The sequence below is a fragment of the Danio rerio genome, chromosome 16 (assembly GCF_049306965.1).
Source record: "Danio rerio strain Tuebingen ecotype United States chromosome 16, GRCz12tu, whole genome shotgun sequence".
Lineage (NCBI taxonomy): Eukaryota > Metazoa > Chordata > Actinopteri > Cypriniformes > Danionidae > Danio > Danio rerio.
The window spans coordinates 37,457,192-37,477,247 of record NC_133191.1 but is presented as its reverse complement, the minus strand read 5'-3'; the positions used below and the strand labels follow the sequence as shown (position 1 = coordinate 37,477,247).

At 33.9% G+C, this 20,056-nt stretch overlaps 1 protein-coding gene across 11 annotated transcripts in view; it reads left to right on the top strand.

The window, feature by feature from the left end:
* phactr4b (phosphatase and actin regulator 4b) overlaps positions 1–20,056 on the top strand; it is an 88,013-nt gene that overhangs the window by 38,903 nt on the left and 29,054 nt on the right. For 9 of the 11 annotated variants that reach the window (XM_009292434.5, XM_005158334.6, XM_068213918.2 and 6 more), the window contains 2 exon segments: positions 12,148–12,318; positions 16,235–16,315. In XM_009292434.5, coding sequence (XP_009290709.1) covers positions 12,148–12,318; positions 16,235–16,315 — 252 coding nt within the window. 11 annotated transcript variants of the gene reach the window in all.

Genomic DNA, 20,056 nt, shown 5'->3' with positions numbered 1-20,056 from the left:
TTTGTAACTTTAATAAAATAATAATATTAAAAGTAAATATACAGTTTTAGGAAAATTCATGGTATTATAGTAAATCGGGTTTTATTTGAACAGAGTTACAACATTATGAATTAAATAAAGTAAAAATGACTGCCTCATGGCTGTAGTGTGGATACATTAGTCTCTTTTTCATAAATTGTGATCCAAATTTCTGATGCCACAAGAATTGATCAGTTTCAGCTCAAAGAACCCCACATAGCATATATTATAACTTATCAAACATGGCCCTTTTTTGGTGTGAGCTTAAATGCATCGTTTTTTTAACCATCTCCCTTTAAATGCGAATGAGCTGCTTTCCAGGAGAGGGTGGTGCCTTTACATTCTATTCTGATATCCCAGAAGCAATACAACAAGCAAATCTCAGTCAGCCACCAGCATGTTACGCTTTGTTTCTATGTGCTGACCATTGCTAATAAATATTACATTAGTCCAATTCTCATTTTTACATAACAACATAAGTCTATGTCTACTAAGTCTATAGGTCTGATAATTATACACTGCCTAATGTCCATTCATGCATTGTTTTTCTAGTGAGAGTCGTCATGATAAATTAGGAACATTGCTTCTAAATAAAGTTATCATTGTATACACAGAGACCGGAGCTCAGCATGTTACAAAGTACATGTAAAAGTACAGCAAACGTTTTTAATTTGTTAACTTGTTTTATGAGCATCAGACAGTGGCATCCTTCAAAAACAGCATTGATGAAAAGGCCCTAGTTGGTGAAGCAGAAGTATAGTACCAACATTCTTGGCATAGTTATTTGGTTGTTGATTTCTGAGTTTGTACCCAATTGTTCCACTTAAATGCTGAACAACTCAGATTTTCTGATGATATGGTGATCTGGTGGTGCTCTGAGTTCTTGCTGTTGAGATTAAGAGCCTGATTGTTTCAGTCTGGTTAGGTAATGTAGTTAAGAGCTCCTTCAAATCACTCGGCCAATGGAAGGAAAGCCAAGCTCATTATGGTGGAATAAGCAGGCAGTGGCACATCCTTTGAGGAACGCTTAAACTGCTTTTCAAACTACTGGGATCTTTCAGTGGGAAAATTTGGAGTTATTCCAGATTTGGCTTTTTTTTGCCGTGTTGTAAGAGTGGGTTTTGGTGGTGCAATGAATGCATGATCAGACCTAAACTATATATAATTCACTAAAATTTAAGAATATTGGATGATGTTGACTAATGTTTCTTTATTTGATTAGACTTCATGTATTTTTTAGTATTGTAATGCGTTGTTGTTGTTGTTTTGCTAAAAACCAGTTGGTTATTTTTATTTTATTTTATATTGGTATATACTAATAAACATGTTAACAGATAGAAGTATTACAATTAGACTTAATAATCAGTATATCGACTTATCGCACAACACATGGACATGTCTTCAATCATTTTTAGTGATGCAATATACATCGGCCATACACAAAAAAATATTTCTAGCCACATTTCAGCTGATTGCACAGGCTTTTTATCTCTATTGGAGGTGTCAGTGTAAGTATAGTAAAATAGCATTAAAAAACAGTATTTACTATAAATTACTATAGTATATTTTTATGTGGGTGCCTGACAACTGAAAATAGATCTGTTCCATTTTTCTAGTTCTTTTTACCTTGGACATTTTTGTTAACTTTATTATTATTATTTATTTGTTTGTTTAGGATATACATTTTCACAAGCTGATTCCAATTATTAAAATGTTAAAATGACTATAATTATATGAAATATTATTAAGAATAAAATATTATGTGCTTTTGGAAGTGTTTACTTGCATTGTGATGATATTGTAGTGTCAAAATGGTCTTAAAATGACAATAATATCATTTATCGCAATACTTTTTGGTGCCATATATCGTACCACAAAAAGTAGAAAGCGGGACTCGCTTAATTATAATATTACATTCACAACTCTACTTTTCAAAAGTTTTCTACTCTTTATTTCTTTTATTTTTTTATGCTGCTTAAAAATAGGGTTTAGATATCAGATGTTATTTTTAGGTTTTGCGTGAAATCAATCGTATATGAATAGAAATCAAACTACAGAACTATGGAAAAAAGAAATGATTATAAAAAAAAAACGCTGTTTATTTTTCATAAGTAATTATTTATTTATTTATTTATTTAATGATCTCAGTTTTTGTTAGCTCTAACAACCCTGAATCAGTATATTAGAATGATTTCTTAAGGACTTCATGTGCCATTATTGATATTGGGGTTATTCCTGTTGAAAATCCAACTTTGCCATCACAGGAATAAGTTGTTTAAAAACATATATTTTAAATCAGACAACAGTTATTTTAATAAGTAATATTGCTGTTTTGTTTTTCTTTCTTTTTTTTTTTTTTTTTTACAACAACTTATTGAGCCTTATCGAGCATAAAAGACTTTAATACCACTTTAAGGCCAAATTCCAATTTTACCCCTTTGCCCTTCCCTTTCGCAGTTCTCTTTAGCTTGAAGATGTAGGACTTTAATTTGTTTTAATATTTTCATAGCAGCGTTGGTGTTTTACAATCATGCTTTTTAAAAAAAATTACTCTGACACTCGAATACCCTGGCTGGGAATTCGCTTTTTACAGTGTCTGGTAATGTTAATTTTGTTTTTGTGTGTTTAGATGAATATGGTCATGATAAATACCAAAAAAATAATGCAACTGGAATGAAAAGATCACAATGACATATGATGACATGTGCAGGTGTTGTAGTGCATTTCTTAAGGCTGATTTATACTTCTGTGTCAAACACACACATATGCTACGGCGCAGCCTTCGCATGGACGCATAGTCCTGAACATCTTTGAAAAAATATAACTACGCGTCAAAACGACGTGTAGTGCAAACTCTGTGATTGGTCGGCTTGGTAGCGCTGATGAGTGTAGGTGGGACCAAGAGCCGCTCGAGTCTGTTGGAGCGAGTGTTTACATGTGCCGGGTCCTGTGATGGAGCTTTAGATGACAAGTTTTGTTTTGTGTTTACCTTTTGGTTAAAATCGTTGCACGTCCGCCGGTTCCTGCCTCAAAATGAGTGAGTTTAAGCCACTTGTTCATTAATGAAGCAGTCTAAAAAAAACACCAGCGAAGAAATTTGACACAGAGGAACATAAACACCTACTGCCCACTAGCGTTTTGGAAGGGTTATGACAGAGGAACATAAACAGCGTGCACAAGTATAAATGCACAGCAATGTGCAAGGCATGCTCCGTGAGTCATGCCGAACACTTAGCAGGAGTTTAAACCAGTCTTTAGGGGTAAAATTTAAAGCCCTTCACCTTCACACTCTGGTTCAAGGGCCAAGAGAAAGGGGTAGGAGTAAAAATTAGAATTGGGTTTGGGCCCAAGTCAAATATCATTCTATTAACAAACCATTTACTAATACCATTCGCTCAATACACTGCTAGTTGGCTGCTTATTAGTAGTTAGTCATGTAGTAATTGCGTTTAAATTTTGGGTAAGCTAAAAAAAAATGTTGTATGAAATCACACTTTTATAAACTTTAACTATAAAAACACAGTTCATATTGCAAAATATGTACGTAATAAGCCAGTAGTTAATAGCATTAATTGTGACTTAAACTAAAGTGTTACAAACACTACTTTCAAAAACATAAAAAAAAAATTTTTTTGAGCGGTGGTTCAAATAACACCAATCCACATAAGAGAAAAACGATATCTACAAAAGTTTGTACAATCTGTATTATTCCTCCCTATGTGATAAAATCAAGTTAAAAAGCACATCTGTTTGAAACGGACTCCAGCAAAAGCATGTGTGATGTTTATTTATCCGCTGTTGTCTGTTTTCCCGTCTCATGCTGAGGTGGACTCAGGGAGGGGGTGGTTTTGGTTCTCTTCACCTCTCCCTCCCGCTTCAGGATCAGGGTGGAGGGCCGTTTCCTCCCTCTGTTTCCCAGGCCTCGCCTCCCTCTGTTTTCCTAAGGCAATCTCAATCTCTCCCTGCCATTAAAGCACAGCCTCGACACAGATTGCTCTTTAAAGTGACATCTTCAGCTGTAACGCCTATCATTCCTTCCAGATCCTGTTCACTTATCTCTCCACTTTTAGCGACGTCTGATCCATTAAGGGCTAAAATCTAGTTTAATGCAGCTGGATCTGCGTTTTACATTGGTTTGTTTTCTCAATGTGCGTCATTCGCCGATTGTCTTTTCAAAGGTTTGGATGATTCAGATTGCGGATATACATTAGCCATCAATGGGAGCAGCTCTTTTTCTGGTCGCAGTGATATTTTCTGGGTTTTACACTTCTCATGTACTCGGCAAACCAGACGTCCTCGCACTTTTGGAGTTGTGAGACTGGCTGTTCCTCGGTTTTCCATCTGAGCTGTTGTTGGATGTAGGGTCATGTTCAGACGCATTGGACTCTAGGATTTGAAAGCTTTTCATTTGTGCTTCGACATTTTTATTTGATTTTTGGAGACGTCAACGGGAAGGGAAGCTTGTATGGCTTGCTGCTTTCAGACAAGATGCCATCGTAGCTGGAGTCCAGGTATACAACGAAACCTAAACACATTTAGTAATGGTGGAAGTCTTGTGGAAGTGTTCAATCGTTATGGACATTGTTAATTTGGAAAATTTGAAAAATCTAACATTGTGATATTTTGTTATTCTGCCATTCTATATTGCGAAATAAAAACAAATAATTCAGTAATATTAATTGTTATTAGTTATTGTCATTGATAGTTATCAATGGCGCAATTTCTTATGCCTTAATGCTTTTAAATTCCTCATACAGTCACAGGCCTCAAAAACACATGTAAATGATGAATCATAATCCAGACCCACCATTACATATTCTGCGACATTACTATAGGGTTTGTTCAGGAGTAAGCATAAGGACTTTTAATTGTCAGTAACATGGGTCAAGTGCTTCTGGTTGCATGGTTTACCAATATTTTTGTAGAATCGTGATACTGTGGCATCAAAATACTTGGGGTGCCACTGTAGTTCGTAAACAGTAGTATTGTCATTATTGGTTTATCTACAATAGATAATGATGCTTGTGGAAAAGTCACTAAAATGCTCACACGTTTGTGCAACAATAAACCATTTTATATGTGTGTGGAGCCCTTTAAGTTGCAAAACCATGTAGAATTTGAATTTTTTGGTAGCCTATTACACATTTTCTAAGGCTTCAGTTTGAACGCACATATTAAGCAGTTTGGTTCTGTTCCTGTTAATATGATTTAGTAGCTACAACAACCACAACAAACTCTTTAAAAGAACAACTCACAAAGTGACATTTTAAATGACTTTGGATTTTCACCTTATAAAACCAAAAAAAAAGCAACAGGAATCATTGAAACTATTTTTTGACCACTTCATATAGCCTAATATTGTTGGAAAATGCTCTTTTGTAACAAATTTCATTTGGTAAAATCTGTATCATTATTTTAATGTATTTTTGTTGGTCGACCATCTACAAAATAATCAAAAAGATAGAATTCATTTTAGGTGAAGTGTGATGCAAATAATATTATAAATTACATTTAACAGGCCTATTATAACATGAAATATAGTATTTCTGACCATTTTCTTTGTAATTTGAGTTATGAATTACAGTATCGCAATACTACTTGGAATCGTGATACTTCAGCTGGTACAGTATCATAAGATTAATTAATAGTATCGCAACAACACTAGTATGCAGCTACAAAATCAGCATGTTTAAGGCCTGTTTTTAAAAATCAACATTCTACACTACCTAAATGGTATACAATATAAAGTGTGCAAGAAGCAATGCATTAAAATCCATTTTTTTCCATGCCATGTCTTTAAAATATGAACATTTATTTTACCCCAGTATTTTCAATGGCGTTTCTGCGCTAGCCTGCTGATTGTGATGGCGTGTGTGTAAACGGTCTTTCATCGTGTTTTATGCTTCAGCAACTAAATGAAAGCTGAAGTCTGTTTAACTGATTGTATTTTAATTGCATTACAACATCGATGCTGTAAAAAGAACCGTATAAAATTGAAAAAAGTCACATTAACCGTTCACCGGAAGCTTATCAGTATGGGAATAAACACTAGCTGTGCATTTATCCCATTGTGAATGATCATATTACGATATTGATGCTCAAGCAATATATTGTGCAATATATTGTTTCATCATCAGTGCAATTTAAGAAAAATATCATCATTAAACATAAAAATTTTGTATATTTGTAAATGTAAAATTGGTAATGTTTGGCTTTTTTCTGGCCTATGTAGCAAGTAATCTCTCTCTTCAGCTTTTGAGCACTGTAGGCTGAGCAAATTAAAATGATGTAATAGCAATTACGTGCTGTGTGTTGCCATGGATATCAGAGGTTTCTGATATATACTGAGAAATTTGTGTGAGTGATGGTTCATATATGGTGTGTGTGTGTGTGTGTGTGTGTGTGTGTGTGTGTGTGTGTGTGTGTGTGTGTGTATGCGGGATCTATATGTGGGTTGCAGGTGTAGATTTTATACACACAACATGGGTCTGACTGGACATCCTGTGTTCACCGGGCTTTGTTACACACCTGCTACTTTTATAAGTGACAAGTATAAGGTGGTGTCCAAGAAGTGATTTGAAAAGACGACAAGCTCAAATATTTCTTTGTACCAGAAACGATAGTAACAGTCTAGTCTTTACAAAATAATTTGAAATGCTGTGGATTATCTTTAGCTAACAGTAACCACTCAATTAATGACTGTATTTTTGTTTCTTTAGTTGAGGTTATATTATATTCTTTTTTTGTTGTTGTTGTGATAATTAATACGAAGTTGTAATATTGTCTAAAATAATATTTCAACAAGGTTGAAATTATTTGATCTGAAATGCGGTATTGTTATAGGGCCAGGGCCCTGGTTACCATACAACATTTGCTCTTCTAACCCGGGATGCTGAAATAAAATTGGCTAAACTGGCATTGGACGGTTTAAAAGAACCAAAACAAAGACAGCCGTTCCAGCATGTAATGCACATTTTCAAAGCAGAGTATTTGACTTTAACATTGTTTTTCAGATAAACAAGAATGTCCTCTTTGCATGTTTCTTAAATATTTGCAAACATATTATGGTATTTTATTATCAATACAGCACCTTTATTTGTCCTCACCCTGTACATACTTCACCTCATAAAGCTCTTTATAGGATGCTCAGTGTCTTTATCATTGTACAGAGGAAAGTACAGTTCATTCCATCCCTGTCTAAAGCTCAAAGCCATTTTCAGCACCTATTAAATGGGCCAGAAATGTGTGATAGTGAGTCCTTTGGCAGTGCAGGACAGTGAGGAATGCGAGCGTTTCACAGATCATTCTGAGCCCATACTGAGATGTGATGGAGCTCCGCAATGGGGATCTGCTCGTCTTCTCACGACAGCCTCCAGAAAACACTCTGCGCTGGGGTCTAAAACAATACCGACTCGCTTGAGGCTCAGCAGTTTAGTATGTTTTGATACTGAGGTTGGAGAAGGATTGTGGTGTCAAGTATTTCGTGCTTGAGGGCGTCTTTGGATCCAGACCAGCGCACAGGACGCAGCTGCATATGTGGGACAGTGTGTTTGGCATGTTTCGTTTGATGAGACTAAATATGACATGCTGTAGATTATAGAGATGGATCACGATGGTTTAATAATCATTTTACAGTGATAATTGGTCCATAACAGCCATTATTGGTCACTAGATTTAATTTCCTGTGGTTTTCTGGGATATAGGAAAATACATTTTAGTTTTAGTGAGATATAGGATGAAGTGCAGTGTTTATTATTATATGTGTGTGTATATATATGTATGTGTATATATATGTATTTATATATATATATATTTATATATATATATATATATATATATATATATATATATATATGCGTGTGTGTGTATATATGTATGTGTGTGTGTGTGTATATATATATATATATATATATATATATATATATATATATATATATATATATATATATATATATATATATGTATATATATATATATATATATATATATATATATATATATATATGTATATATATATATATATATGTATATGTATATATATATATATATGTATATATGTATATATATATGTATATGTATATATATGTGTATATATATATATATATATATATATATATATATATATGAATATATATATATATATATGAAAAAAAAAAAAAAAATATATATATATATATATATATATATATATATATATATGTATATGTATGTGTGTATATGTATGTGTGTGTGTGTGTATATATATATATACTTAAAAGTCAGCCAGAGTTAAACAGTTGATTCTTGCAGCTGGTCTCTTGGTCTGGTGGATGAGCTTTTAGCTTAGCTTAGCATAAAGCATGAAATTGGATTAAACCATTAGCACCTCGGTTTAAAAAATGTTTTGATAAGTTTGCTATTTAAAGCTTGACTCTTCTGTAGTTAAATTGTGTGCGAAGACTGTCAGAAAATGTGAAGCTGCTGTTTTCAAAATGGCTAGGAACTATACTCTCATTCCAGCTCAATAATCAAGGAGCTTTTCTGCAGTATCATGGTTGCAGTAGACACAATGATATTATGCTGTGGTGTTACCTATCTATTGACTATTTTTCAGCACTATGTTTTATCATTGTGCCTGCTGTAGCCATGGTATGGCAGCAAAGTTACTTAATTATTACGCCGGAATAATCAGTATAGTTCCTAGCTACATTTCCCTAGAAAATAGCAACTTTTCAATTTTCATGATGCTAATGGTCTAATCCGATTCAATTATTTTTGCTAAGCTAATCTAAAGAGCTCCTGACAGATCCAGAGATCAGATTAATGTATTCAAAAAGGGGGTAAAAGTCGACGCCAATAGCCTAGTGCAGTGGTTCCCAACCTGGGGTCCGCGCCCCCCTAAGGGGGGCGCCAGAGTTCACAGGGGGGGCGCGGGAGAGGATAAGTATTGAGGTAGAAAAAGGCATAAAAATGGTCCACTATTATAAAGGGCTTTGCAATTAATCGAAAATCCGATTTAGATTTCGGTTTCAAACGATTATAAAAAGCATTAATCGAGATAAATGATTATTGCATCATATTTCGCCACAGTTGTACACGTGTTGCTCTTAAAAGCGCGAAAGAGCTTATGTGTGTGTGCAGCACGATCACGCAGTCAGAAGCATATGCGGCCGGTCAGCATTCACACACTGAGACGAGCAAAGGAGCGCAGATCTAAAGTCATCTTAACGTGAACGCTTTAATGGTCAAATAGGTGTCAAAACGCGGTGTTTACTGATTATTTACATTAACCCTCATTTGTGTAATAAACAAACGAGTTGAGGATCAAAAGACGTGAAAGAGAAACCATTAAAGATACAGCGCGCTATAATCCTTCTGCCGCCTGTTTTTATTATTATTAAACAAACACAACGAGAAAACCTTTTCTGCTCTTGACTGAAGGAATGCTGTAGCTAAAGGGTTTTTCTTACAGTGAAGATGCTTAAAGCACAGTTTGTTTCATATTTTTATTCTATTGTATTTATTTCTCTTTCCATTGCAGGGTGGAAAATAACTGTATGTATACAGTTGAAGTCAGAATTATTAGCCCTCTTGAAAATTAGCAAACCTTTTCCTGCCCAATTTCTGTTTCATGGAAAGAATATTTTATTAACTTATTTCTGAACATAATAGTTTTGATATCTCATTTCTAATTACTGATTTCTTTTTGTCTTTGCTATGATGACAGTACATAATATTTTACTAGATATTTTTCAAAATACAAGCATTCAGATTAAAGTGCAGTTCAAAGGCTTAATTAGAGTAATAAGGCAAGTCATTATAACGGTAGTTTATTCTGCAGACAATCAGAATATATATTTGCTAAGGGGGCTAATAATATTGACCTTAAATTGGTTTCAAAATATTTAAACCTGTCTTTATTCTAGCTAAAATAAAACAAATAGAAGAAAAAATATTATAGGAAATACTGTTAAAATTCCTTGCTCTGTTAAACATAATTTGGGAAATATTTATAAAAAAAAAATCTCAGGAGCGCTAATAATTTTGACTTTAACTGGCAATGGTTTTGAATAATCGTGATTACAATTATGACCAAAATAATCGTGATTATGATTTTTCCCAAAATCGAGCAGCCCAAAAAATAAAAAATAATCTAAACACATGCTTAAAATTCCAACATAATAGTGAAAATAATTAAAATAAATAACTTTAAATAATTATTTAAATTTTGCTCACTCAGGCAATCTGCTTGTCAACGTGTCATAAAGGCAAAATCAAAACAAAAATGGCAGACAAACGTAAATGCTGTGATTCTTCAGAGGCGAAGATTAGACAGTATGACAAAGCCTACCTAAATTTTGGTTTTATTGAAGGCCAAGACAAGTTAAAACTGATTAATTAATATTTTCTATACATATTACTATATATTAATATTACACAAACACACACACACACACACACACACACACACACACACACACACACATATATATATATATATATATATATATATATATATATATATATATACACACAGTACATATGTGTGTGCGTGCGTGCGTGTGTATTTATATGGTGGGGGGGCTCCAATGTTTGTATATGTTTATGGGGGGGGCCCCAAAGAAAAAGGTTGGGAACCACTGGCCTAGTGGTTAAGTGCGCCAACATATAGCACCATGGTGCTCACGGCGACCCAAGTTCATTTCCCAGCTCGAGGTCCTTTGTCGACCCTTCCTCTCTCTCTGCTTCCAACTATTTCCTGTCAATTCTCTGCACTATTCGGTTTATTAAAGGTTAAAAACCCCTAAATAAATACCATCTATGTATACTTGGGTGACTTGTGAAATAAGCCTATTTTCAAAAAATAAAATAACATAAGTGATAATAAATAAGTGTTCCCTTTTAAGGTTCAATTCTCAATATCAACAAACTTTGCCCTTTGCCTCTATAAACTCCTTACTTGCAGCTTATTAATAAGTTAGTAAAAAGTTAGGTCGAAAGTGTTGTGGATTTTACATGGTGCGTGGTATGGACTGTTGCTAGTTAAAAGCAAAAACTATGTAGAGTAGTAAAAATTGCCAGTGCGGTTGTAAATCATAAAGACAACTAAATTAAATGTTTTTAATGAGAATTAAACAAAGCACATGTCAATGTTGAAGATTGTTTCCATCCCTTAAATATAAAATTTCAACTATTCCAACCGTTTTGGGCAACATCAAGTAAAGAAAAGTGTGCTTTTGTGCCAGCTGTCATTAGAATTTTAAATACTGGGTTTTAGGTATTAATAGGGTTAATTGAGTTTTCAATGTGATTTATGTAATGATAATAATATAAATATAATATATCGAATCTCTCAAAATCTCAGCAGAGGATCATTAAGCAACCCCACAAACAGCAGCTTTACGTTTTACCAACCTGTTTTCCCTTATTTAAAGAGGGACTAAATATTCTCTGAACTAAGAAAATTTTACTCAGAGGATTTGTTGGAAAGAAAGAAAGAAAGAAAGAAAGAAAGAAAGAAAGAAAGAAAGAAAGAAAGAAAGAAAGAAAGAAAGAAAGAAAGAAAGAAAGAAAGAAAGAAAGAAAGAAAGAAAGCTGGACCCTATAAATAACTCCTTATACAAAAAATATCCATTTTATAGACCATTTTGTGGGATATAAACAATAACAATGGTCCCAACGTATTTACTGTTGTACATTTTTAATTTCTATAGCTTTTAAGAATCCAAAAAGAGCCACATATGGATAAATAATGTTATAATAGCTGTTTTAGCATTAAATTATGATTGAATTGCCTCTTGTTACAGTTATGAAATAGTTTGATAACAAGCAGAAAATGTTCATGACCACACTGAAATGGTCTATATATAATGGATGATAAAATCCTTTAACTTTCACTCTTAAGCATTTTTTCTGTTTGCATCTATATGTTGAACAAAATGTCTTTGGATTCAGAGCAGTGCCCAGGACGCAGATGTATATATAGGACAGTGTGTTTGGTCCATTTCATATGATGTTACAATTCATTCTGATGTGGCACGCTATGTCTAATATGCTTGCATAAACATGAAGTTACGTAAACCATCTGACCCAAGGCCTGTTGGAGCCATTGATACGGCTGTGTTTGACGTGTCCCTGTCTCTCCTCCAGATGATGAAGTCGAGCACCAGCACAGCACCATGGGCAGTGAAGGGGGCACGGCAGGGGATGGCACTCCTCCTCCCAAACGCAAGGGAAAGTTCTCTACCCTGGGGAAGATCTTCAAACCCTGGAAGTGGAGGAAGAAGAAAAGCAGCGAGAAGTTTAAGGAAACTTCAGAAGGTCCTTTGTTCTTTTCTCTGCATGTTTGTGTTGGAAAATGGCTTTCCTTCACTTTTTTCCTAAATCACACCCTGTTTGTGAACGTTTACTTTCCGTTGCTGCTGATATGAATGTTGTTTTCTCAGATGTTTGGAGGAATATTGTTACAGTTTCAATATCCCTTTGCATAGTTGTTCTCAAGAGGTCTTATAATATTTTGTTCCAAGTTTAAAGTGAAAATAGTGTCATTTAGAGAATTGAGTTAATATTATTTAATTAATTTATTATTATTATTATTATTATTATTTTTCATTTTCATTACTACGCAGATGACACCCAGCTCTACCTATCAACCAAACCCAACCACAAACTCCACAAACTTTCTGAAATTTAATGACAATAAAACTGAAATTCTACTTATAGGTACATGATCCACTTTAAACAAATCACATAACTTTTCTATTCCTACAGATGATTCTGTCACCTCCCTTCAGGTTAAGAGTCTGGGGGTCATCTTCGACAGCACCCTTTCATTCACGGCACATGTTAATAATGTCACCCGGTCCGCTTATTTCCACCTTCAAATATAAATCATTTGCGTCCTTCCCTTACACCTCATTCAGCTGCCAATCTTGTTCATAGTTTATCCACATCCCCTTTAGATTACTGTAATTCCCTTCTGTATCACCTCCCTAAAAAAACTCTCAATAAATTACAACTGGTAAAAAACGCTGCAGCCCATATTATCACAAAAACCCCCTCTATGTCACATTACACCCATTTTACAACAGCTTCACTGGCTTCCTATTAGGGCTGTAACGATACACGATATAAAATCGAAATCGCGACACTCAGATCTACGATCCTGTGTCGCGGTGTGATAAGGGAGAATCGCGACACACCCCGTGACTTCCTTTTCAATAACGTCACGCGTGCCTGCAAAAGTTGAGCTAGTTGAAGAAGAACGTGAGGAAATACTTTTTTTCCGCTCGACATTACGAGCACTGCTCCGTTTAAGCCCTCGCAATTAGCGTTTAACCGGGAGAGCTCGCACGGAGCTCTTAGTAAGGGACTGTCTGAATGTGTCAGGAATATCAAAAACAAAACCAACTTAACCCCTCTTGACAACAGACAACGGCAGAAACATTGCCAGTGCTGTCAAAGCATTGTTGTTAATGTGGCTGCGCAGAGAGAAATGGGCGTTCATCAGATGCCCCGACTCCTCTGCAGAGGAAACTTTTCTGTAACCTTGCTCTGCGCTTTCTGTTTGAACCTTTGAGAGTTAACGTTACGTGCTGACTGACAGCGCGATGCTTGAGGCCAGGAAACAGGACGAAGCTTTCAGTTAAGATGAACACAGTTTCTATAGTTATACTTTATTTATAGATAAAGGTATATGACTCTGTATATAATCACTCTATCTTGCCGGAGTTTATAGCCGTTTCGCTTTACTTTAGGAAGCATAATGCCGCTCTGAAGGTCTAATCGCTGTTTTAAGTTATCCAGAGCTGTATGAATGTACAAATCTTGAATATAACAATAGCATTAAATATTACAATTGTAACAACACAGACAGCAACACTTATGCACAATCGATACCCAGCTGATTCAGTAGTTTCATAAGAGGACCGCGCTTCTTCTATTCTTTTTTCCTTGTCAACATAAAGGCAGTGAGATACGCCTTGTTTTCGGGTTATAAAGCATGTATGCACATTAATGCAATAGCATATTTAAACAACAAAACTGTTTACAAAAAGTCTACATATGCGTGCGTTGTTGTTGTCTTTTCATCATGCAGCACGCTCACTTGAACCGCGAGGGAGAGAGAGAAAACCATCAGGACTTATTCTTTAAAATAATGATTTCTATTAAAATGTAAAAGGTTTTGTTATAATAATAATAACAGCGGGGCATTAAATAAATGCGTATTTTTTCCGTGGAGCGGCAATTTGAGGAAGTCTGCGATTTTTATTTGACGGAAGAAAAAACATGATTGGAAAAAAACAGCCCATCCCGGTTATTAAAAAGAATCAGTCAGTATTTTCGTTTTGTAATATAAATTAATTATTTAAATGAAAATAATGTAGGGCAGTCCTATTTATTTTATTCATATTATTTAAATTATTCTGCTCTTCTGTGCTAAACACTGCAGGTGCGTGAAGATGCTGTTGTTCTGTTCTGTTATTAATATGCTAGCATTTAAAAATAAATCAGTAGCCTAATTTAAAATGCAATATTTAATGTGTCAGAAACAAAATAGACACGTCAATTTGTTTAATATAAAATAACTAGTAATCTGACCAGTTAACCGTTATTATAATAACCGATTAATGAGCGGCGGTTGTCTGTTAGCAAAATTAACCGAAATGAGCATCCCTAGTAGCCATTTAATTTACTTTTTCTATGTAAGAGAACTTGATTGAAAAAGAATTTTTAACATGCTTGAACCATCTACAAAATGGAGTTTAGTTCTGTTTGGTTTTTCAAAAGTATTTTGTTACAAAGAAAACAAAAATGATATAATTCTATTTAATAAAAAATAGTTTTAAAAATCTTTTTTTCCCCACCCCACACGGAAAAAAAAAATCGTGATACGAATCGAATCGTGGGTCAAAAATCGTGATACGAATCGAATCGTGGGTTTGGTGTATAGTTACAGCCCTACTTCCTATCTTTTTCAGAATTAATAATAAAACACTTTTTCTCACTTTTAAAGCCATCCATAATCTCGCTCCTCCATATCTTGCTAATCTTGTTCATATCACCACACCTTCTCGAACACTCAGGTTTTCTTCTTCCGTTCACCTCACTTTTCCCTTTGTCCGCCTTGTCACCATGGGGAGCAGATCCTTCAGCCACTCTGCTCCTCAGCTTTGGAATTCACTTCCTCCTGATGTCCGTAATTTAGACTCTCTTTCACAATTTAAATCAAAACTCAAAACACATCCGTTTAGAACAGCTTATTTACTTTAACCCGACTGCATTTTTAAAGTTTCTATTGTATTCTATGTTCTATTGACTTTTATTGTGTTTTTATATGAACTAATTGTTCTAGCTGCCCTGAATGGTGACCTTGAGTGTCATGAAAGGCGCCTTTAAATAAAATGCATTATTATTATTATTATTATTATTATTATTATTATTATATGTTTTTAGTTAGTTAGTTAGTTAGTTAGTTATAAAAACTTTTTAATTATTATTATTTATTTTTTTTGAGAGTTGGTAAAAAAAAAACCTTCATTTGTTGTGATTTTTACTCCACCAAATACTGAATTCTTAATTTTCTCCTGGAGTGAAATTATTGGTTTTGTCTAAATGAATGTAAACATGTCTGAAAACATGGCATCTTTTTGTTGTACTCTGCAAATATGTTTTTAATGATAACATTTTTATTTTAAATTAGAAAATTATGTAATATTTTATAGATTTAAAGAGTAAGTATGCTTTATGTAAATCCGTTGAATTTGCCAATATGTTTATTATGTTTGTCAATATTTACATGAATCAACGTTGTCAAAAGACAAACTTGATGTTTGACCATGGAAATCTGTATCTATATATCTATATATTAAAGTGGTCTCTTAGTTTTCCCCCAAACTTAAGCATAAAAACATACTTTGGCCTGAAATGCTCTTATTGTCCAATAGTTCAAATTATATAATTCAGTTATAAGCATGGATTTTTATAATGTAAGTTTGTCCAGTGGTCCTTGGCTGGTTTTACTTTAGGACTTGATATCTCGTATATCAAATGTTGACCTAACTCTGTACTTAAAATATAAGTCTAAAAAAATATTATCCTGAATCCATGAGCACTGATTGTATTTGTCATGTAATGTCTTTGCAAGAAATCTAATAATCATTGTTTCAAAACCTTTGAGTTATAGAAAACCATGTTTTTTTTTTTTAGATATATATTGTTTTTGTTCCCTCCACAGTTTTGGAAAGAAAGATGTCGATGAGGAGGCCAAGACAGGAACTGATTGAGCAGGGAGTGCTCAAGGAGCTTCCTGACAATGGTAGGAAAGAAAAGTTTGTCTGTGTTTCTGTGTGTGCCTACTAAAGCATATTTAAATATGCTTTTTTTTGTCATATCCACCATTACAAAAAACTTCATAATGATGATTTGTAAAATGTTAATAAATGGAGCAAGATTTCTTGTAAGGTTACTGTTTGGAGACCGTATTTGGTTTTAGCTGCTACTAAGAAACACTTTTTAAACACTGCCAATTTTAAAACATTTTGGAAGTTTTATGTATTTTTTTCACCATGCCCAGAATACTTTACAAAAATACAATAACATTTTTAATGTTTGAGAATTATTTCTACAATTTCCAACAAAACCAACAGTTGTGCCATAATATATATTTTTATCTGCCATTTGTTGTAATATTAAGTCAAACCATGCAGTGAATACATCAAATTCTGTTTTAATACGTAAAATTCCTTATATTGTATAAAATAACAAGGCTTAGCTAGGAATTGACAATATTTTTCCTAAGAAAATGTTATTTTAAACAGAATGCTATTCAATTAAACACATTAGGACATAACAAAATACATTTGCTGTTTATAAAAATGACAAAAATGAATTAAAATCATTCTTCTTTGAGGGCTGGATATGGCAAACTATTGGATTCTTATTACGTTATACAAACTAGTGAAATGACTTGTGTTACTAGCATTGAATCATTGAACATATATGGATATGCAAACCCCTATGAGGTATTAAATGGGATCTATTAAGCCCCTTTTTACAAAATGTAAGATACGTTTCTGAAGTAAAATTTCAGCTCAAAATACCACACAAATAATGTTTCATAACTCTTTGAAACTACCTCTTTTATTTGGCTTTAATTCAAACTGGCCATTTTTGTGACTGTCGCTTTAAATTTAATTGAGATTGTGCTTTTTAAAAAAGAGAACAGAGCTACAAATGCCTGAAAAACAAGACTAACATCCTATGCTAATGAGGGGCAGCTCGTAACTAATGGACGGGCTTTTCCCTTTCTGATGACATGTACAAAACTTTTTTTGTTAAAGTGATTCTGCTGTTTTTATCCAGTGTGATTGTTATGTTACATTCTCTAAATCCTTGACGAGCCTCCATTTGTTTTACATTCTCTAAACTTTTCACGGCTCCACAAAGGAAGCCAGACCCGTAACAATAAATTAAGTACAATAAAATTAAATAGGACACCTCTGAAATTGAGGAGCCCAGTCTCATCTCTTGTTCAAAAGAAAACAACCACAAAGACAACTGACTAAAGAAATATAGTTAGTCTAGTTTATTTGACATTAAACTTGAAAGCAGACATAAAAATCTTGCAAAAGTAAAACCAAAATAACAAACAAAAACTGAACAACTAACTAATTTTTAAATCCTCTAACCTACACATAAATTAAAATAAATTAAACAACATTCATTTATTGCCCTACTAACCACAAAACATGAGAGAACTTAAAACAAAAAGGCAACCTCCTCATCACATGCATCTCCGTACATTGATCTTAATAGTTTAACAGTCAACTCTCAGCATTAAATTTGACAGTATTGCTGAGCAAACACAACATAACTTCTCGCAAATAAAGAAAACAAGTCAAAAAGGAGACTCTCTGAACGATCTTCTAGTTCGGTTTAAATGGACTTTACCAACACGCCGACAAGCTCACGTGTCGGTACCTCACTCACCGCACATGTGCCCTCTCATAATGAAACCTGTCAGAAAGACAGCGGAGAGAGGAGACATATACAGTACAACGCCACAAAGAAAAACTTTTTTGTATTATTGTTTTCAAAAATAAAAGAAAACAATACATATATTTATTTTTACAATTAGGAGACAGTTATAGTCACAGATTGTTGCCATACTAGAATGTTTAAACCACTTATAAAAGTGACTTTTGTGTAATAGGTCTCCTGTAAAGGGATGAAAAACTTTTACTCACTTTTTTACAAACATTAGAAGACGCTTAGCTAAAACCGCAGTCCTTGGTACTCCATAAAAGGCAATTCACTTGGTACAAGTGGTAAGCTCACACCAAACTGTCATGAAAAGCATTTGCAGAGGCTAGTACTTTAAAGGTATTAATGTTGTAAATAATATTCACTTTTCATTTCCTTTTCCAAGATCCCAATGAATTGTTAGAAGCTACTGGTATTAGTTTTGTTTTGCCTACATATGTTTTGAGTAATTTAACTGAAAATATGAATTTTTGTACGATTTATTGTTTTAAGATTAGCTGTCAAACACTTTGAACTAATTTCAGAATATTTTACGCTTTATTTTAACAGATTTATATGGTTCATGTCCAATTGGCCTAAACACGCCAATGGTTAAAGAAACGGCCAAATATGCATGTTGGACAGGGGATTTGCTTTTTTTTTTTTTTTTTTTTTTTTGCTCCCACAGTGGTGTATTTCTCACATTCCTGTCATTGTGGTCTTTGAGGATGCTAAACATACCAACAGAAAAAAAAACCTGGCGCCTCAGAAAGAAAAACAAACATTGGGAGTGATTTCCCCCCTCGTTTACAAATGTGCAGCATCCATTACTGCTGAATCACAGTTCTGCGCTTCAGGGGCTGTTTTGATACATGTGCCATACTTTCACTTCAGCTCATCACCCTTTTTCATGGTCGAGGACGATAGACCACTTCTGTGAGTTTGTATATAATCTCAGCTCCTCTTAATGTGGCACCAATCAGGGCAGCTGAGACAAATTCGGCAGTTTTCCAGACAGATGAAGGGTGTAAATTTCAATTTGATACCTTTTTTTTTTCTTTGACTAATATTTTAGGAAGGAAATGACATGCAGTTTTTCTTAAGACAAGAAAGTGGAGCAAATTGTGCCCTGCAGCAAAAAGCTTTGAAAGTCATGCGCTGTGAACTGGCTGCTTAGGAGGCCTATTTATTTGAGAGCTGCTGCTGTAACCTCTGAGAGATGCGACCTGTACTTCAGAGCTTGTTGAAGATACAGGCTGGCGTTGATCTTCACCAGCAAGCTCATCCATGTTAGTCTCTAACCCGATTTAAAAGGATTTTGCAAGCTTGTTCTCCTCCGAAATAAAAATGCAAATCCGTTTGAGTTTTCAAGGCTGTTTCTTCCAGAGAAATGTAGATATTTGTTCAGTGTATAATGCCTTTAAAAGTGTAGTATGTTGTTTTGTCTGTGCTGGAGTGACATCGTTCACATTTTACACATTTTAGCTAGTAATGAAAATTGAAACCTATGACTTTCTGGATAGTGAACTGGAGCTGTCATATTACAAAAAGCACCACAGTTCACAACTTTCACACTGAATTGTAATTGCTGTGAAGTCTATAAGTCACAATTAAAAGTCCAGTTATAAGTTCAAATTCTAGTTTGATATGTATGAGCTTTCAGATTTTTTTTCTTGTTTGTTTTTTTTAGCACAAAATCTAGCTAAATTGTGTATGTATATATATAAAATGTGTGTATGTATATATATATATATATATATATATATATATATATATATATATATATATATATATATATATATATATATATATAAGGATGGATGGATTGATCTATCCACGGACAGGCAGACGGATAGATTTCCATGTTTGTATACATATAGTTTTCCATGGTTGAACGTTAAGCTTACCTTGTTGACTCCACAGCACTGTTGACTTATGCAAATATTGATAAACCTCAATAATTTGTTGTGAAATATTTAAGATTCTGATTCTAAAAATATGTAAAAAAAAAAAAAAAAAAAAAAAAAAATATATA